The 22390-nt window shown below is 38.1% G+C and overlaps 1 protein-coding gene across 1 annotated transcript in view; it reads left to right on the plus strand.

Annotated features, from left to right (window-relative positions):
- The window catches only part of CPQ (carboxypeptidase Q), a 523193-nt gene that overhangs the window by 166477 nt on the left and 334326 nt on the right, over positions 1-22390 (plus strand). Inside the window, exon 3 of the mRNA XM_032760098.2 lies at positions 16183-16390. Coding sequence (XP_032615989.1) covers positions 16183-16390 — 208 coding nt within the window. The remainder of the gene's footprint in view (positions 1-16182; positions 16391-22390) is intronic.

A 22390-nucleotide genomic window follows, 5' to 3' on the forward strand; every position in this document is an offset into this window, starting at 1 on the left:
AACTCGATTTATAAAAAACGCATTCATCTGTGAAGCACAATAAGGCAAAGCAAATAAAATGAGATATGCTTGAATATTTGGGGATCTGACTATCCATTTGCCTGTTTTGGGCAACTGTATTCTGAGAAAAATCTGAGCTCATTGGCAACCAATCAGTAGAAGTAGGGTGGCCACAGATACAGACATATGTCCTTGTTAGTTGTTATTATTTTGTAAGAGAGTATCACCTGTAGTGTCAATATGTATTAGCCTGCCCTGAGCTGATAACATGGAACACACATTAGCTCCAAGTTTTTGGCAGAGATGCTGTCCTTTAACTCTTTGTTATTCAATCTTCATCAAACCCTTCTTTCCTTTTTCTAATTGCACTCCTCTTATACTTCCATATCAAATCATTCAATGTAAACTGTTAATTCTATTTCTAAAATATATTGCAAATTCAGCCACTTCTTTTTCTCTTCTATGAAATCAGGCCTGGCCATCTCCATCATCTTTGTTTAGGTCTTTCTTTTCAGCTGGTTACATTACTTTCAAGTCTGTCTCTCCTCTACTCCATAACTGAAAAACTGTATTTTTTTCTATGGAAGTTCCATCACATGGCTCCCTGAAGGTCTTCCCACCTAGAAAAATTATCATCACACAATTACCTTTTAAAACACCTCTTAAAAACCCATTCAGCAAATGTTTGAGGGGCTACTATGAGGGAGCTTCAAAAAGTTTGTGGAAAAAGTGAATTAAAAATAAAAATGAAAAATATAACCTTTATTTCTCAACATAAGCTCCATCAAGTTCAAAACACTTTTGTAAGTGATGATATTAGCCATTTAGTTTATCCCTAAATAACTGGGCACCCTAGGTATATAACCATATCATTGCAATCTTTTTTACATTATTAACTCAAGAAAAATGGGTGCCCTTTACAGATTTTTAAGATTAGGAAACAAAAAAAAATCAAAAGGAGCTAAATCAGGACTTTCAGGTGGACGCCTAATAACTTTCCATTGAAACTTTTGTAAAATTGCCCTTGTTTGATGAGCAGAATGAGCAGGAGCATCACTGTGGTGGAGAAGGATTTTCTGGTGAAGCTCTCCTGGGCATTTTTCTGCTAAAGATTTGGCTACGTTTCTCAAAACACTCTTATAATAAGCAGGTATTATTGTTCTTTCACCTGCAGAAAGACAATAAGCAAAATGCCTTGATCATCCCAAAAAACTGTTGCCATGACCTTTGCTCTTCATTGGTCAGCTTTTGCTTTCACAGGACCACTTCCACCTCTTGGTAGCCATGGCTTTGCTTGTGCTTTGTCTTCAGGATCATACTGGAAGGCCATGTTTCATCTCCTGTTACAGTTATTTAAAGAAATGCTGTAGAATCTTGATTCCACTTGTTTAAAATTTTCATTTAAACCTCTGCTCTTCTCTGCAGCTGATCTGGGCACAATGGTTTTGGCACCTGTCAAGTGGAAAGTTTGCCCAACTTTGATATTTTAGTCAGAACTGCATAAGCTGACAAATCAAGATATCTATGGTGTTGGTTATTGTTTCTGCTGTTAATTGTCACTCTTCTTCAGTTAGGACATGAACAAAGTGAATTTTTTTCCTCACAGATTGGTGTGGATGGCCTGCCACTGCAAGCTTCATTTTCAACATTGTCTTGTCCCTTCTTAAAATGAGTTATCGATTTGTAAGCTGCTGATTCCTTTGAGGCATTGTCCCTGTAAACTTTTCATAAAGCAGCAATGATTTCACCATTCTTCTTCCCAAGCTTCACCCTGAATTTGATGTTTGTTCTTGTTTCGATTTTAGCAGAATTCATGTTGTGCTGATGGGGGCTCTTTTTCAAAAAAATCTTTTTTATTGTACTAAAATATACATATATAATTTACCATCTTTCCCTTTTTTAAGTGTGTAGTTCAGTGGTAATAAATTCATTTATATTCTATTTGTTTCTTCACCTCTTCTCCCCTCTCCCCTTCCTGGCCTCTGATAACTACCAATCTCTATCTTCATGAGATCTACTTTTTTAGCTCCCACATGTGAGTGAGACCGTATGATATTTGTCTTTCTGTGCTTGGACTTTTTCACTTAACATGATGGTCTCCAATTCCAGCTATGTTGCTGCAAATGACAGGATTTCATTCATTTTTATGGCTGAATGATATTTCACTGTGTATATATATGGCATTTTCTTTCTTCATTCATCTGTTGATGGATACTTAGCTTGATTCCATATTTTCACTATTGTTAGTAGTGCTGAAATAAACATGGGAGTGCAGATATCTCTTTGATGTATTGATTTCCTTTCTTTTTGATATATACCAAGTAGTAGAATTACTGGATCATATGGTGGTTCTACTTTTAGTTTTTTGAGGAACCTTCATACTGTACATGAGGCTGTACTAATTTGCATTCCCACCAACAGTGTATGAAGGTTCCCCTTTCTCCACATCCTCACCAGCATCTGTTATTGCCTGTGGTGAGATGCTGTCTCATTGTGGTTTTCATTTGCATTTCTCTGATGAGTAGGTATATTGAGCATTTTTTCATGTACTTCTTGGCCATTTGTATGTCTTTTGAGAAATGTCTGTTCAAACCTTTTGCCCAATTTTTAATCTGATTTTTTTTTTTTTTGCTATTGAGTTGTTTGAACTCCTTATATGTTCTGGTTATTAATCCCTTGTCAGATGGATAGTTTGCAAATATTTTCTCTCATTCTGTATGTTGTCTTTTCACTTTGTTGATTGTTTTCTTTGCTGTGCAGAAGCTTTTTAGGTTGATATAATCCCAATTATATATTTTTGCTTGGGTTGCCTGTGCTTTTCAGGTCTTAAACAAAAAATATTTGCCCAGACCAATGTTCTGGGACATTTCTCCAAAGTTTTATTCTAGTAGTTTCATTGTTTTAGGTCTTCTATTGAAATATTTTATCCATTTTGATTTGATTTTTGTGTATAGTGGGAAATAGAGGTCCAATTTCATTCTTTTGCATATAGCTATCCGGTTTTTGTAGGGGCTCTTTTAAAACTGATGTCTTATCCTTCTTAGTGCCTCAAACTAGATTCTGTTCAGATATGTTATAATAAGTTAGTATGAGTTTATTTTGATGCAAAAAAGTTGAAATTTTTTTTTATAATACACATTTTTCATGAACTTCTTGAAGACCCCTCCTATTTGCCAGACACTGTTCTTCCATTGACTAATAAATAAATTCTCTCTACTTTCTTTTTTTATTTTTTAGCTCTTGGGTTTTACAGTTTAAAAATTAATTTTTAATTAGACAAGTAAAAATTATATGATTTGTACTGTACAAGCGTGATGTTTTGATATGTATGTACACTGTGGAATGGCCAAATCAGGCATATCCATTACCTCACATACTTCACATTTTTTTTGTGGTGATAATACTTAAAATCTATCCTCTTAGCAATTTTCAAGTATACAATCTATTGTTATTAACTATAGTCAGCATGATGTACAACACATCTCTTGAACTTTTTCTAACTGAAAATTTGTGTCCTTGGACCAACTTCTTCCCAATCTCTATATTCCCTCATCTCTGGTAATCATTATTTTACTCTCTGTTTCTATGAATTTGAGTTTTCTAGATTCCACATATAAGTAAACTCAGATGGCATTTTTCTTTGTGTGCCTGGCCTATTTTACTTAACATAATGGCCTTCAAGTTCATCCAAGTTGTTGCAAATGACAATATTTCTTTTTTTGGTAAGGCTGAATAGTAATTCCATTGTGCCTATATACCACATTTCCTTTATCCATTCATTCACTGATGGAGACTTAGGTTGATTCCATATCTTGGGTATTGTCAATAATGTTGTAATGAACGTAGGAGTGCAGGTATCTCTTTGACATACTGATTTCATATTCTTTGGATATGTGTACCCAGTAGTGGGATTGCTGGATCATATGGTAGCCCTATTTTTAATTTTTTAGCTCTATTTTTAATTTTTTGAGGAGACTCCACACTGTTTTTCATAATGGCATTCGCAATTTACCTTCTCTTCAACAGTGTACAAGAATTCCCTTTTCTACTTATCCCTGCCAACACAAATTCTAACTCTTCACCATGGCCCAGGAGGCCCTGCATGTTATGGTTCCTGCCTTTTTATCAGATTTTGTCCCATGTTTCTCTTTGCCCTTTCTTACTGCACTCCAGCCACAAAAATCCTCCTTCAGCTTCTTGTGAAAGTTTTCCTGCCTAGAGGCTTTTGTAGCTACAATGACCTCTGCAATGAGTATTCTTGTCTCCATTCTTCTTGCCCATAGCTCCTTAGCATAAAATCCTTCAGTTTTTCAGCTTAAATATCTCCTCAGAGAAGTCTTCCCTGATCACCTAATACAAAGAAGTTTTCTGTCCCCCTCATTCTTCAGTTAGCTAAAAATGATAGAAAACCCAAAACAATAGTAGCTTACACACCATAGAAGTTTCTTTCTCTGTCATATGAAATTATAGATAACTATGCACCAGAGTGTTAGCAATCCAGATTCCACTGTCCATATGTTCCTTTCCAAGCCTACCTCATCATCCAGGATAGCTTCTTCCATCTGCATTTGAGTGACCAGGATAAAGACATGCCACCTCCTTTAAGTAACATGGCCACATCTAGCTACAGAGAAGCTAGAAAATGAGGTCTTTTTAAAACTCTAGACAGTCATCTTTTAAAACTCTAGACAGCAAAATTAAAACTGTTATTAATGAGGGAGAGGGAGAAAAATGGAAATGGAGGGATGAAGAGGAGTTATATCCCCCATTTTATACTCATGGTAGAAATGGACTTTTGTACATTATTGTATCACATGGCATTTTTTATTATATAATTTCCTTGTAGGAAAATAACTTTCTTATGGGAAATTTGTGCTACTCTTAAGCAACTGGCTTGTTTTCCTATTATGGACGTTGTGAATCTTCTGCCTGATTATGTTTTGCTTTTTCCTTTGTTTGCCAGGCAGTTTGTAGCTAAATTTATGGTCCTCTCCAGCAACTACACAAATCTTATGATGGATTTTTTTTCTGATAATATTATCTGTAGTGTTATTTTATTTTACTATACCTTCTTCCTTTCTTTCTTTACCTTCTTCCTTTCTTTTCATTTTCTTCAATGTAATTTTGCAAGTCTCTTCAAATTCCTTTGGTAATAAGTCAGGAAATAAGTAAAACACAAGTATAAATAAATAAAGTATTTTATATTTAATGAAGGTGATAAAAGTGCCTACATTATAGAGCTGTCGAGAGAATCCACTGAGTTAATGTAAGTAAAACATTTTGAACAGTGCTTGGCATATTGTAAGATCTATAGAAATGGTAGTTCCTTATTATTATTATTTTAATTAAATCTTTCCTGAAATGACCGTCAGATAAATCTGCTTGATGAGACAGTTTTACTATAACTTTTATTCTAGGTTAAACAAAGAGGGAAATATTAAAATATACATTTAAGGACCACTCAGCAACAATTATTCTATATCTTCATATTCTAATCTATGTGGCAGCTAGTAAATGCATTGTGCTGTGTAAGATAATATGCTAAAACTCTTAGTGGAGATGGCCTCTAAATTTTGTATGTTTAGTATTTAGGCATCTTGTAGATAAAATGTATGGATGAATAATCAGATGAGGATTCAGTGACCGGAAGTACTGTTGCTCTCTCTCCATCTCTTTCTGTTAGAAATAGATCTCCATCAGATAGGTCTGTGTTTGAATTTTAGATGTACTACCAACCACACTATGTGACCTAGGTCAAGTCTCAGCTTTCATGTCAATATATTTACCAATGGGTGGCAGTAATACCTATCACATAGGGACATAAGGATTACATTAAATAATACATGTTAAGATCTTTGCATGGTTCCTGGCCACAGTACACATAGAATAGCTATTTCTGTTATCATTAGTTTCACTCAAGTCTTTTAAACTGAAGAATTATCACCTTTTACCACTTAAATTTATATTGAATCTATACACACATATCATGTTTTTGTTTAAATATTTGAAATCTTTACCCTACAATCCAATGGAAATTCTGCAAATGTTTAAAGTTTTGGACTCCATGACAAAATTGTATCGATAGAATAGTGGTTTTAAATATGGCTCAGGGATTACAAATGGTCCACATGGACCTTGGGAATGAATCAAGCTATAAGCTCCTATAGCAATAATATTTCTATTACCATAGCGTTTGTGCCTAAGTTTCTGGTGTGGATTAATAAATTATTATTGTTGTTAAATGGATGCCTGGTTTTCTTAATTGGTAGCTCATCAAAAGCTTATTAAAAACTTCCTATTCATTTTGTTGATTTCAGTGGTTGGGGATAAATGGCCCAGGAGGCTCTTTGCCCTGCTAAAGTGGATCATGAACAATGTGGGATAGTCAATTCAATTCAGCAAACATATTGAATTCAAAATATGCAAAAAGCATTGTGCTACAAATTGTGGCAATATCAAGGGACATCCCCTGTGGTGGCCTTCTGTTGTTTGGTACCCAGGATCCATTTTTATTCTATTTGGGAACTACAGCCTTGGCCCACTCCAAGCTATGTGGTTTGGGTAGAACTGGCCCCTTACCCAGGTCTGGGGTGGAATGGCCTTGCTTGGCTTAAGGTAGTTAGCATAGCCCTTTCCTATGGCCATGGTATTAGATTTATGAGTGGGCATATAACTCATGAATCTTTAAAAGACTTGTGCCTGGGGCTTCTGAAAAAAAAATGAAGTCTCCTCTGTCTTTGCGGTGGGAACTTCTGGAAAAGATACTCTCTCTTTCCCTGGGCCTATAGTTAGGATGTAAGGTCTAGGAGAGCCTGCAGATGTTTTGGGGGAGAACACCAAGATTGTTCACTGAACAATCTTCCCTAAGGTATCACATATATTCATTCTATATCTTCCATCAGTCAGCCACAGATTGTGAAAAACTTTGATAGAAACTTTAAATTCAGAGCCCCTGAATTAGTCAGTTTTCACTCATTAATGCTGTAGTAACAACCAACCTCCAAAATCTCAGTGGTTCACAAAAACCAAGCTTTAATTCTTGTTCCCTATATATATATACATATATCTGCCAGTTAGTAGTGCCTTTGCTCCTGCCTCAGGTATCTTTTTTTACCCCAGAATGCAGACAGAAGGAGCAGCTTCCATCTGGGACATGCCATTCTCCTGGCTGAGGGCAGTGATCTCTCTTTTTCTTTTTTCTTTTTCTTTTTAAGTTCTAGGGTACATGTGCAGGATGTGCAGGTTTGTTAACATAGGTAAACGTGTGCCATGGTGGTTTGCTGCACCTATCAACCCATTACCTAGGTATTAAGTCCAGCATGCATTAGCCATTTTTCCCAATGCTCTCCCTCCCCATACTTCACCCCTCAACAGGCCCCAGTGTGTGTTGTTCCCCTCCCTGTGTCCATGTGTTCTCATCGTTCAGCTCCCACTTGTAAGTGAGAACATGCAGTATTTGATTTACTGTTTCTGCATTAGTTTGCTGAGGATAATGGCTTCCAGCTCCATCCATGACCCTGCAAAGGACATGATCTCATTCCTTTTTATGGCTGCATAGTATTCCATGGTGTATATGTACCACATTTTCTTAGAGACAACGCCAAATCTTGCAATGGTCCTTAAAGCTCCTGCTCAGTTATGACTGTATATCATGTGTATTCATATTCCATTGGCCAGAGAAAGTCTCTTGGCCAAGTCCAGGCTCAGTGTCTTTGACTGAGATGTCACAGTTTACAAGGCAATGGGCAGGCATGAGTTTCAAGAGGAAATAATGGAACATATGTCATAGGTCTGTTTTGGACAGGGCTACTGGTATATTTTTCTCTTATGCCCTATTCTTCTGCTGTTTTTTTTCTCCAAAAACTCCCTTCCTTGCGTCTCTCATCTACCCCTCCATCACTTCCTCTGTACTCTTGGCTGCCAAGTAGACCCATGGCGCATACTCCACTTTTCTGTCCAGCCTGATGTAGGATCTTTATGATATAGGACCTAAATTATTGCTTTAGTAAAAACTGGAGCTGTCTGATGTTATAAGGAATAGCTCTACTCTAAGCCAAGTAGGCTTGATATTTACTGAAGTCATATCCACTTTGTTTTATTCCTGGTAATTTGGCTTGAAGTGAAATTTTAAATAAACCAGATACTTACTGCTTATGCCCACTAAATATATGTTCACAGCCCTTAAATAACTACCTTTGTCTTATAGTGCTTTAGGGAACATAGAGCAATCTTACCACCATTATCTCATATGATGGTCACAAGAAGCCTGGTGATGCCAATGTTATTGTGATTCCCATTTCACAGGATGAAAAAAAGTTAAGTACCTTATTCAGGATTAAAAGGCTGGTGAGCTTTATAGCCAGCATTCAAGCCAGGGTATGTAATGATAGGTACTTCTTGTTATTGACAAAGAAATCCTCTGCTTTAAGCATATATTGAATAATGCATAATGTAATAAATACCCTGTTTTTTTTTTTAAGTTAGAGTAAGATGTTGGCTTGTTTCACTGAAAATATTCAACTTAAAATTTTTAGAAATGTCTTCTTAGTTTTGAATGATCTGATGACTAAATTTCAGTTTATATAAAACTTTCCCTCATAAAACAATCATTACACAGTTTGGGCACTATGCTTGCTGGAGTGTAAAACCCCATTGCAGTAAACAGTGTGTCATCATGCTGTTACTGAAAGTGGCCTACTATGCTTTATCTCCACTGCCCTGTCCCAATCTAAGCCACTGTCACCTCTTGCCCAGAATGTGGCAGTAGTCCTTTCAACAGTCCTCTATACCTTTTCTGACTTCCTCCAAGCCTTTCCTCAAGCTGAGCCTAGTGATATTTTTAACTGTGAATGTGAATTTGTCTGACTTCCCTATCCTTACCCAAAGTCCTTAATACAAGTCTCCCACGTGATATCACCCTGCAAACGTGGCCAGCCTTCTGTCGTCATTCTCTCCCTCAATTTCTGCTTACTTTCTCATCTTAGTCCTCTCTCCTATCCACCCTCCAGCCAGTGTCTCCTAGTCAATTGGCACTCATTTTTCCCATCCCAGCTTCCCAGGGAAGCCAGCCATAACCCCCAGACCATGATAACTAGCCCATTTTAGTCTACTGTAGCCGGCAACTCACCTCCATATCCCACCCATTGCCACACCTGGATTTTCCTCTGTAAATACTGCTTGATGCTGACTGAGGTGCATTATGCCTTCCTACTGCTCACTTTACCAGGTTAGATGACGGTGGTTTTCATGAAAGCCCTCCCTCACCCACTCACATTAGTCACCTTTACAAGGAAACACCCAGTGATTAGAGAGAAAGCAACCACCATGTCAGCCATGCTTCAAAGCAACCATATTCAAAACAAGTTGTTTTTGGAAAAGAGTATATTTCATGTTTTAGAGTATAAATATTCCCTGTGATAATTACTAAAAGAAATCAAGGTACTCAAGTCTGCGTGCCTGTTCATGCTACTGCAAAAACAATGGGAAAAGTTTGGATTTTAAGGCAATCCAATTTCTAAGGACCAGAAGCAGTCTATGCTTATGGCTGCTTGTTGCTAGTTGGGTTCTTTTTTTTTTTTTTTTTTTTTTTTTGAGACGGAGTCTCGCTCTGTCGCCCAGGCTAGAGTGCAGTGGCGCAATCTCGGCTCACTGCAAGCTCCGCCTCCCGGGTTCACGCCATTCTCCTGCCTCAGCCTCTCTGAGTAGCTGGGACTACAGGCGCCCGCCACCACGCCCGGCTAATTTTTTGTATTTTTTTAGTAGAGACGGGGTTTCACCATGGTCTCGATCTCCTGACCTCGTGATCCACCCGCCTCGGCCTCCCAAAGTGCTGGGATTACAAGCGTGAGCCACCGCGCCCAGCCTAGTTGGGTTCTTATAAAACTGGAGTGTCCTACGTTTCATGTTGAATTGAACATAATGGGCCTGTGATAGGCATCTCTCCACTAAATAACAAAAGTCTCTGTATAAATTCAATATTTTAGAAATCAAAGCAGAGAGGATGCTTTTCTTGTGGCTTGTCCTCAGGTATCAGTACAGCAAGTGGCTCTCAGCACACCACCCAACAGGGCAGGCAGCTGGCTCTCTAGAGATAATTATAATTTATTGTGCCCATGGATTTTGATGCAGTGGGGTCTGGGCTCTCTCACAAGGTCAACAGAACAGGTCTAATTTAAGCCAGATCTCAGGAGACACAGTCCGGAGAGGATGGGTCATGTGCCTTCAGTTATCACTTGGAGTTGCACTTTGCCCCTTGTTCCTCTTTCTCTCAACTAGTAGCTGAGTTTTAATTTTTTTCCCTGAAAATTTATTCAAAGAGACTGTTTTCCTTTTCTTTCTGGAATTCACAGAATGAAGATGGTGGTCCATAAATACCTTGGTTAAAAGTTGGAAGATCATAGAGTGTCCCACTGTCTGTTTTGGGGCCTGGCAGGAAGCCTCCTAATCACTGTAAAAGAATAGGTGTTTCATCTATTTTTGTCTTCTCTTCTTTGTTCTCTACCTGAAAATGTCCTTCCCTCATTTTCAGGCTACTGAAATCTTCTAAAGCCTTCTTAAAGTTTCTTCTTTATAGGAAACTTCCTAGATTTCTTCCCTTAGTCAGAATTAATGCTGATTTATGTTATCTCATGAAATTGTACTTTGTACTTTCATTTAGTGATGTGACTATGTTCTTTTTAAAGTTATTGTTTACCTATTTTTTTCTCCTCCAGATTATACAATCCTTAATGGTAGTACTGGAATTTCCTTGTCTTCCTATTGTCCACATTGCCCAGCATGAAGTTTTGGCCCAGTAGGAAGGCTATACATTTGCTGAATTAATTTGGATCTGTAAGGCCATTGCACAATCACAATATTCTCCATAAACAAATGGACACTCAGAAAGAACTGTTGTGATGTTCTTTTATCTGCCTTCCATGAATGTGCAGTTTCCTTACCACTTCAAGCCAAAACACTGAGTTTCCCAGAACAATTGTTTCTCTTCTCCATAACTCTGAGTTCTGGAAAAATCAGTCATTCCATGGACCTACTTACCTTGCATAGTGCACACATTAGAAGATTATGTGATAAGAGTAGAAAGCTAGGCTTCCTTTGGGTAGGACTAGACTATTTCCTGTTCAGGGGTTAAGACTTCTGAAATCAGAATCAATTTTCTAAAACGTACCACATTAAATTGAGCCCATAGACACGTTTTTCTGTCTGTAAGTCTTTTTATTTTAATGGTAGAAAATGTTGTAAGATTATTTCATTATCTTCTTATTCTTAACGGTTTTGGGGAAGAATCAAATCAGGAGAGACTGAGATTGGAGTCTCTTTATCAAATTCTCTATAGAATAGATGATCTGTGCCAATACCACAGCAGTCAGCAGCTGTTGTCTGTGCTAGGCAACCACAGTAGTAATTACACACAGGTTAAGTGGCTTAAAAAAATTGATTGGTTTTGAAAATTGGTTGTCGAAGGTAGAAAGGAACCTGAGGATTTTTATAAGTTTTTTGTGATATAATAGACTATAGCCAAAAGAGTTACTTTATAATGAGTATTTTTAGCTTCAGTCCCATGTTCTCTTCAGAAATTAGCTATTATAATCCTTTTCATTACTCTAACAGAGTCTGATGACTCCTGTCCGAGAATGAAACACCCCTCCCAACTCCCTTATTAAGAGATTGGGACCTAGTGTGATTAACAGCACCCTGATTGATGAGCAAGATTCTTATAGATTAAGGAAAAGAATTGCTGACAACTTAAGCAGACTTTTATATACCTATTTGTTTTCCTTCCTAATTCCTCTTAAAATGAAAATGCCAAGCTTTTCTTTTGATATTTGTTACATTTGTGAAAGAATATAACAATGCAGTTAATGGGAAGAGCATGACCCCTGGATTCAGATATCCAATAGTTACAAATCTCAGCTTCAGCACCTAGCAGTTATGTGAACTTTCTTCTCTGCACCTCAGTCTCTTCATAATAACTACTTTGCAGAGTTGCTGTGAATATTAGTGTAAACAATGGACATTCAAATATAGCTATTACTATTAATATCATCATCAATTATTCTGACCTATAGAAATATGCAAGTTACTTGGAAGTATACATTTTTGGAGAGTGATCAGGGATGGAGTATTATACTTTTATTTTTTCGGTTTCTCTTCATTCATTCAGTGGGTTGTGGGTATGTGTTTGTGTGTGTGTGTGTTTCACATATTATGTGCTAGGCACTATTTCAGGCACTTGGAACTTACATTATTGTAGGGGTACAACTGGAAACTGATAAATGCTGTAAAAAAATTAAACAAGCTAAGAGGTATAGGAGGTTGGGAGTGAGTTGCAATTATTAATAGGGACATTAGGGTAGGCATTACTGTGAATATGACCCAGGTTTTGTGTTCTTAAAGGTTTTCATGAACTATCTTTTGGAATGGGAGGATGGGAAGAAGGGAGATGACAGTAGAGTAAGAGCTTGCTGATTTGGAGGCAAGCATGAATATTCCCTTTGGTATAAGGTGTCACAACACAAACTAATATAGAAGAGTAAAATTTTCTAGGTGGTCTAGTTTTATTTTATTCCATTTGAGCAAAAATCTTCCTAAAGTATTTTGTACACACCCTGCCTTCCCAAACAATGGCTACTGAATACAGTGGCCCACCTTGTCTGTGACTGCTGGAGGAGGTCATCACCATGACTCACATCTGTTATTGGACTTTCATGAAGCAAGTCCCTCAGGGCCAGAAGAGATGCTGTCATCTATTTGTCCTATGCAATGGCCTGAGCCTGCAGTCATTGCGAGTTCCACCCACATGTGGCTATTTAAATGTATATATAAATTAATTGAAATTAAATGACATTAAAAATTCAGATTCTTAGTCACTCTAGTCACATTTCAAGTGGTCAATAGCCACATGTGGCTAATGGCTACTGTGTTAGCACAGATATCAAACATTTCTGTCACTGTAGAAAGTTCTCTTAATGTTAGTTATATGTTTCTGACTCCAACATTGTTTTGTGTGGTACTGTTGTCAGTTTTCAGACCTTATTTCCTCTTTTTGATTTGTTGTTTCTCATAGCTGATAGGTTTAAATGCCAGATGTAGAATTTTGTGTAAAGTAAGGGTAACCAGGCTCTAAGAGATCAGAAGAGCTTTCTTGTGTTCAAGTTTTTGTACTTGGAATTTTTATTTCTATTCTGAGTGCCCCAAGGCCTCTTTTGCTTGGTTATTGTTCTGCAGCTGTACTGTAGGTGTAAGGGAATCAGACTGCTGAGTTCCTATGGGAGAAGGGCTATCAAACTTTAAAGGTAAAATTGAACATTCATGGAGATGCTTTAGATCCAGTCAGCAGTCTCTTATTTGGAGCAGCACAACTCCAGAAGTGCTTAATGACCAACTGGCTACATGTACGCCAGGCACTGGGTTAGTCCCTTGACACACAAACAAAAATGAACATGGACCCAAATTGAGGAAATTACAGTTTAAGGGGTAGAGAGAGTTTCATTAAGTCAGTTCCCGGATATGTCCCAGGTACCCTGAAAGTCCAGAGGAGGGCAGTACCTGATCCAGGCTTCCCTGATGTTACAAGAGGCAAGAGGCCAGGGAATGCTCCCTAAAGAAGTGATTCTTGAATGGAATCTTGAGGGATACATAGGTACTGGTCACATGATGAAGGTGGGAAAAGGTGTCTTTATAGGTAGGTGTCTGTATAGGGAAGAGTGTCTGTATAGGTAGGCAGACTTTGGATGTTGAAATGATGGGTTTTCGGCAGAGGCGGAAATGGGGAAGAGGGGTTGGGGATGGTGCCTGGGGCAGATCTGACTCTTCAGTAGTTAGACTTGTTCACTCAGGCTGGAGGCTGGGACACCGGTGGTATGGGAGGGCCAGGGAGTAGAGACCTGTAGTAGTTCAAAAGAGAGGTAATGAAGGCCTGCTATGAGAGTGTAAGGGGGTTGAACAGAGTTCATGATTTCAGTTGGTATTGATTTCTAAGGAGTAAAATGATCAGTATTGGGGGATTGATTAGATATGGAGGATAAAGGAGACAGAGGAATCAGAGATGATTGTGAGTTTTCAGAAAAACAGATTAATTTAAACCCTTCTTCCAAGTTCACAGTGATAGGTTTTGACCTGTAGCTGCTATTAGTGATTTGCATTGGCAACTGTGGTGTCTAGATTAGGTTTTGGCACTTTAGGACTCCACTCTCTTGTTTGTTTAGAAAAAACAAACAAACAAAAAAAACTTGAATGGAAGCATAGACCATAGTGAAGTACAACCCTCGTATGACTTTAATTTCACAGTGGCTTATGAAAATTTATAGAAGTTTGGCTTCATTTCTAGTGGCTCCAATCCAGATGCCAAAATTACCCTATTGTTGTGACATCCCTTGAGTGGACCATCTAACCTGTTATTCATTAGGAGCAGCTGAAAACCATCAGCCAACTTCCCATACTATGCCAACAATAACACCAGTCAAATTTCAAGGTAACTCCAGGTTTCAGAAATGTATGAATCTCAAAATCTGTCTAGCCAAACTCTTATTTGTATTTTTTTTTTTTTTTTTTTTTTTTGAGACGGAGTCTCGCTCTGTCCCCCAGGCTGGAGTGCAGTGGCGCAATCTCGGCTCACTGCAAGCTCCGCCTCCCGGGTTCACGCCATTCTCCTGCCTCAGCCTCTCCGAGTAGCTGGGACTACAGGCGCCCGCCACCACGCCCGGCTAATTTTTTTTGTATTTTTAGTAGAGACGGGGTTTCACCGTGGTCTCGATCTCCTGACCTCGTGATCCGCCCGCCTCGGCCTCCCAAAGTGCTGGGATTACAAGCGTGAGCCACCGCGCCCGGCCTCTTATTTGTATTTTTATGCATGCATATTATATGAAAAAAGCTAGTGTTTTCCTTACTTTCCATAATTATACATTGCTTCTTTTAGACTATAAATTGAGTTCTCAGTGTTGGTGAAGGCATACCTATAGATCTGTAGCCGATCACTTTAAAGTGAAAATAGAAATTCAGTCTGGATCATGGTACCAGGGGAGTAGCCAGCCCAAAGGGCCCGTTATGATGAGGCCTATATTGAAAGCAAAAATTCTTGCATACCTGTAGTGCATTTTAAAAGGATTTTCCAAGTAACAGTTAATGTTTGTTAAGCTTTCAGAAAAACTTAGTTATCTAGTTTTTAATATTAAGGAAATATGGAAATATATGTTGATACTTTGTTTTTTACTGACATACTTCATGACTGCATGGCTAAAGCCACAAAACACTAGGCACCTACCACTTTCTTTCTTTTAGATATATTTAGCCACTGCATCTGGCCTTTGTTGCCAAATATTTTTTCCTTTTTACTCTGACTGCTCCATCAATTTGGATCTTTAATGGTCCGGCAAATTTTGAATGATTTCTTGGAAGATGTGAAACGCCGTTCCCTAATCAGGAAGATGTGGGCAAGTCTTATGGTATGAGAAAAGAAGGGACATCTCTTCTAACAAAGACAACAGGATTATAGCACCATTACACAACATCTTCAAAGTTTTTATTTGAAAAATAATTATGTGTTTGGTGATGAACAAGTACCGTAAATTGGGAAGCATGGGAAGTTTCCACTCTTTAAGAATGTTTTCATACAAAGGAGGAAGGAAAGCTTACTTTTTATGGTTCTTGAGAGAGATTACATTAACCATTTGTTAAAAGTTTCATTTATGAAGAACACTGGCTTCTAAGAGTATTCTTCACACACTGGCATCCTTTGTATGATGTTGTTGTAGGTTGTTTAGCAACATATCAAAATAGTTATGTAAAAAGATTAATATGTGTTTCATTAATCCTAAGGAGAGCTTTCTGAAATGCATTTTTAAAAATAAATGATTAGCATCATTCTTTGAAATTTGTGACTTCTTAGGGTGGGAAAGAATTAAAAAAGAAGCTATCTTTTCAAGCAGTTTGTGATTTAATACCAGCTGGTCAAGTGAGTTGAAAAACCTTATGATTTTTATGTTATATTATTTTGAATGCCTTTTCACTCTCTTGGGAAGTTGGCTAACCCCACAATCTTTTTCCTATGGTAAATGGCTCTAAAACCTTGATCTTATACCAGTTTGCCAGATGTAGCAGAAAGAGCATGTACGTGACCTTTCATGTGCCAATTCAACCCAGCTGATGGGAAACTGTAAGTTAATCTTGCATGACTTTTATTTCTAGGCATTACAGCAGAAGTTCTGGTGGTGACCTCTTTCGATGAACTGCAGAGAAGGGCCTCAGAAGCAAGAGGGAAGATTGTTGTTTATAACCAACCTTACATCAACTACTCGAGGACGGTGCAATACCGAACGCAGGGGGCGGTGGAAGCTGCCAAAGTGGGGGCTTTGGCATCTCTCATTCGATCCGTGGCCTCCTTCTCCATCTACAGGTTTGTCATAATGTTCATTTGAACTCCTTTCAAAAACAAGGGTTTTCCATGAAGGAAAAGTCCTTATGAAATAAAAACAAACCATTCAAGTGAAAATACTTATTGTTCATGGAGTTTCCCCCGCCAAACACACACACCCATTCCACATTTGGTCATTTGTTTGTAATATCTTCTTTGGCTTTTCTGGATTCCAAGCATCATTTGTGCATTCCTTTAAAAAGCTTTAAAGCTTTCCACATCCACAGTGATCCCATTACATTCCTTATATAACTAATATATTATGTATTTTCATTGGAGGAAGAACTGCGTTCATGTCTGCATTTCATCAGATTCCTAATGACTTCAGAGGGAGCCAAGCTGTTTTCCATGTTGCTAGAGAAGTGGAGTAAAAAGAGAGTGGGTGACATGATGGGGGCCATCTATGGTATAGTGAAGAGTTAGGGAATTAGAGGACCTTGGATACAGACTTGGCTCTGCTCCTGAACAACTATGTGGTCTTAGGAATGTTTCTTAAACTTCTCTAGGCCTCATAATTTTCTTCTATTAACCAGGGATAAAGAATAATAACAAATGTACAAAATAATTTTGAGATTAAATGAGGTCAACTTGAAAAAGATACTTAATTATCTGTAAATGATTATCTACAAAGGTCCATATAAATATTTGGTAATATTGTTTGAGAGTAACATAAGACTTGTCTTTTTCTTTGTAGTCTTGATTGAGGTAATGCCAAATAATTTTATTGGCCCTCAGTCCTAGGACGAAATTCAGTATTACAGTGGATAAAAAGTCTAAAAACTGAGATGTAGATGTTCAGTCTAGTTTAATAGCTATTATGGCAGTGTCATACCTTAAGGATAAAATATCTGAGAAACATGGGGAAAAGAAGCATAACTTTAGTGTGATAGCCTGGCCTAAGTTTTTTTTTAAAATGCAAAAATAATAGCAGATAGGGTTTGTTTGGCTCTCAAGATTGGATTTTTAGTATCTATTGGAAAGGGAAGTTTATTCTTCACAATTGCTGTTTGGAACTGGAGACACAGCTGCTTGACCTTAATTAGCACCCTAAACCCCTGAAAATAAAAATAACTGGGGAACATATGTCAGCAGCTAGGAAACCCAGTCAGAGGAGAGTTGTACAAAAGTGCAGGGAAAAGGAAAGACATTTTCCTTATACAGGGATAAGATATCTTCCCAGGGGAGGAGGTTGGGGCATGTTAAAACTACATGTTAGAAAGTTATACGACTAGTTACATTGATGTGATAGTGCTAAAAATAATGTTCTTTGCGGGGTCTTTAGAGGTTTCAAGACTAGTGAAATAATGATTGGACCATATTCTTTTGGATGATTAAGCTTCCCAGGAAGGAAGTCCTAAAATGGCTAGCTTACTTTCCATAATACCTCCATCACCCCTTGGAATAACATACTCAGCAAGCTGTGGCCATTCACCATGATTTCACTGGTTATGAGACTTAAATTATGGAGCTGGTCTGTTGCTTTGTGAAACTGGGTGATTGCCAGAAACCTTTATTTAAGAACTACTACTCATAAGACTAGTAAATTCCCAAATGAATTAATGCACAGTAATTTGCCAGGATTCACTGGCATTTTTTTTTTTTTTTTTCTGGTGTAATGAAGACATCTGGAAACCCAAGCTACAACTTAGGAGTACCAGAAGAATTGTCCAGCAAGGGACTTCAGAATCTGTTGCTAGCCTCTAAGACTGATTATAATGTTTCACTGATTTTATAGCCAATCCATATTTCACTGGACTCTTAACTTGTATAACTCTATTCTTTCAACATTTATAAATACATAATAACGTTGGACTTTACATAGCACTTTAGAATCTTTCACATGTTACTTTATTTGCTCTGACAACAATTCAGTGGCTCATGCAGAAGGGTCATTATTAGCCCTATTTTATTGATAGGGAAATAAAAGTTCAGACAATTAGATGTATTAACATGTTTAAGTTTTGCATCCCAAGAAATAAAAACAAAAATAAAATGAGATAAACTATGTTTGTCTACTTCTAGCATATTGTTTTTAGAACTAAATTTCTTTGATGAGTATTCTATATTCCTACCTCTAATTCCTCACCTTTCATTCACTCTTCAGACTATTATAGCCTGGCTTTTGCCAATACTGAAACAGGACTTGTTAAGGTCGCAAATAACTGCCTACTTGTCAAATTTAATGGACATTTTTCAGGCCATCATCTTACTTCACTTTTATGAAGCACTTGCCTTCATCAACTGCGTTTTCAGTGTTTCTTCTCTTTGGCTTCCATGACTTCTTTCTCATGTTTTCTCTCTCTTGCTTGCTGTCACTCTCACTCTTACACCCTTTCACTCTCTTCTCTATTCCTTCCCTATATCTCTGGCTTCTCACTGTGACTGTTTGACCTGAGTATCCTCATCATGCTCCTATGAATGTGGTTCATGCTTGTGAAGATGTGACTTCAACCACAATCTACATTGTGGCCATTTCTTTTTTTTTTTTTTTTATACTTTAGGTTTTAGGGTACATGTGCACAATGTGCAGGTTTGTTACATATGTATCCATGTGCCATGTTGATTTCCTGCACCCATTAACTCGTCATTTAGCATTAGGTATATCTCCTAATGCTGTCCCTCCCCCCTACCCCCACCCCACAACAGTCCCTGGAGTGTGATGTTCCCCTTCCTGTGTCCATGAGTTCTCATTGTTCACTTCCCACCTATGAGTGAGAACATGCGGTGTTTGGTTTTTTGTCCTTGCGATAGTTTACTGAGAATGATGTTTTCCAGTTTCATCCATGTCCCTACAAAGGACATGAACTCATCATGTTTTATGGCTGCATAGTATTCCATGGTGTATATGTGCCACTTTTTCTTAATCCAGTCTATCGTTGTTGGACATTTGGGTTGGTTCCAACTCTTTGCTATTGTGAATAGTGCCGCAATAAACATACGTGTGCATGTGTCTTTATAGCATCATGATTTATAGTCCTTTGGGTATATACCCAGTAATGGGATGGCTGGGTCAAATGGTATTTCTAGTTCTAGATCCCTGAGGATTCTCCACACTGACTTCCACAATGGTTGAACTAGTTTACAGTCCCACCAACAGTGTCAAAGTGTTCCTATTTCTCCACATCCTCTCCAGCACCTGTTGTTGCCTGATTTTTTAATGATGGCCGTTCTAACTGGTGTGAGATGGTATCTCACTGTGGTTTTGATTTGCATTTCTGTGATGGCCAGTGATGATGAGCATTTCTTCATGTGTTTTTTGGCTGCATAAATGTCTTCTTTTGAGAAGTGTCTGTTCATGTCCTTTGCCCACTTTTTGATGAGGTTGTTTGTTTTTTTCTTGTAAATTTGTTTGAGTTCATTGTAGATTCTAGATATTAGCCCTTTGTCAGATCAGTAGATTGCAAAAATTTTTTCCCATTCTGTAGGTTGCCTGTTCACTCTGATGGTAGTTTCTTTTGCTGTGCAGAAGCTCTTTAGTTTAATGAGATCCCATTTGTCAATTTTGGCTTTTGTTGCCATTGCTTTTGGTGTTTTAGACATGAAGTCCTTGCCCACGCCTATGTCCTGAATGCTATTGCCTAGGTTTTCTTGTAGGATTTTAATGGTTTTAGGTCTAACATGTAAGTCTTTAATCCATCTTGAATTAATTTTTGTATAAGGTGTAAGGAAGGGATCCAGTTTCAGCTTTCTACATATGGCTAGCCAGTTTTCCCAGCACCATTTATTAAATAGGGAATCCTTTCCCCATTTCTTGTTTTTGTCAGGTTTGTCAAAGATCAGATAGTTGTAGATATGCGGCATCATTTCTGAGGGCTCTGTTCTGTTCCATTGATCTATGTCTCTGTTGTGGTACCAGTACCATGCTGTTTTGGTTACTGTAGCCTTGTAGTATAGTTTGAAGTCAGGTAGCGTGATGCCTCCAGCTTTGTTCTTTTGGCTTAGGATTGACTTGGTGATGCGGGCTGTTTTTTGGTTCCATATGAACTTTAAAGTAGTTTTTTCCAATTCTGTGAAGAAAGTCATTGGTAGCTTGATGGGCATGGCATTGAATCTATAAATTACCTTGGGCAGTATGGCCATTTTCACGATATTGATTCTTCCTACCCATGAGCATGGAATGTTCTTCCATTTGTTTGTATCCTCTTTTATTTCATTGAGCAGTGGTTTGTAGTTTTCCTTGAAGAGGTCCTTCACATCCCTTGTAAGTTGGATTCCTAGGTATTTTATTCTCTTTGAAGCAATTGTGAATGGGAGTTCACTCATGATTTGGCTCTCTGTTTGTCTGTTATTGGTGTACAAGAATGCTTGTGATTTTTGTACATTGATTTTGTATCCTGAGACTTTGCTGAAGTTGCTAATCAGCTTAAGGAGATTTTGGGCTGAGACAATCTGCATTGTGGCCATTTCTAAACCCCTCTCTCCCATCCATACCACTGCTGTGAGCTCTAGGCCTATATATTCACCTGCCTGTGGATTCTTCTTTGGGATGTTCCATAGCTATTTCAGTTTCAATTTTTTTCAAAATTGACCTCATCCTTCATCTTCTAAGTCACATGGTCCTTTATTGCTTTTTTCTTTCTGTGTCCATTATTTCTAACAGACACTGAGTATCTTGGGTTCTGCTCTTTATCAGTCATTTCAACAATTACACACGGAGCAGCTCCATTTCCCAGTGTGACTCCACATTCCAGCAGTCAGGAATTGCTAACACTTTTCCCATGCACCACATTTCCTCAGAGTTTTGTGACTTTGCATATGCTTTCTGCTCTGCAACCCTCCATTTCTCTTCTCACTGCCACACACTTATGAGTTTCTTCCTCTGGGGATCCCTCCCTGATAGCCACTTGTGGCCCAGGTGAGTTACCTCTTTTTTGGTATTTCCACAGACATCGTCCTGTGCATGCTCTGTATCATAATGTCTTGGAAGTATTGATAGTTTTGGTTCGTGCTTTGGTAGAGTAGACTAACTGTTGTAACAAACAGCTTCAAATCTCAGTCACTTCACACAATAGGAGTCTCTTGCATGTTCACATAATGGTTTCAAGGGGGTGGTCAGAATGTGGCCTTCTGCTCCTTTCCATCTGTGGCCCTATCATTTTTGAGATCTGAGTTCTCTGCAGAGTCTTCTGCATTCATCTGACACATAAGGGGATGGAGAGAGAAAGTCAATAACCTAGAGGGAGATTTTCCATGGTTATCCATGTCTAGGCCTGGATATGGCACACCTCACTTCTGCTGACATTCTATTGGGCAGAATGCCATTACATGGAGGCTAGGAAATTTGGCCTATCTTTATGTCCAGGGTGAAAGGAAAGTGAATTTGGTGAAATACTGCCCAGTCTGCCCCAATTGCCTGTCTCCATGCTAGACTCTAAGTTCCAGAAAGACGTTGATTATATGTATTTTTTAACCTCTGGGTTCCTATCATCTAGTATAATGTTTGAAACATGGTAATAACTTAGGAAATGTCTATGGAAGAATGAATTTGTCTGAGGATGTAGAATAAATCATGGCAGGGCTCTCTTAACAAACCAGCTGACCCAGTTCCTGGTGCTCTTTGTCCGAACTATGTAACCTATGTATAGTAAGTTTGAAACAACTTGAACTTTTAGGGTACTTCTGCATTTGGAGGAAAATATTCTGATGCCCAATATGCCAGATTATATATTTATTCTGCCACAACACTTATGAACAAAGATGTTTTGAGTTGCTGATTAAGGAAAATAGCCCCCTTCTCTCTGAAAAGCATTTCACCTCTGGGGAGTGGATGATACTGGATTTCATCTAAAAATATTATAGAAGTCAGCAACACTAGAGAACATAATATATATATATATATTATATATATATATATATAAATTATAATTTGTTGCTGCTTGGATTCAATATTTGAGAATCCCCTGGAGGGTAGTTTGATTTGACCAGTTTGATTGGACACTTTTTGGTACAATCATCAATATCATCAGCCCTTTTGGGTCTGCA

This window comes from Hylobates moloch, unplaced genomic scaffold (genome assembly GCF_009828535.3).
Source record: "Hylobates moloch isolate HMO894 unplaced genomic scaffold, HMol_V3 SCAFFOLD_9, whole genome shotgun sequence".
Lineage (NCBI taxonomy): Eukaryota > Metazoa > Chordata > Mammalia > Primates > Hylobatidae > Hylobates > Hylobates moloch.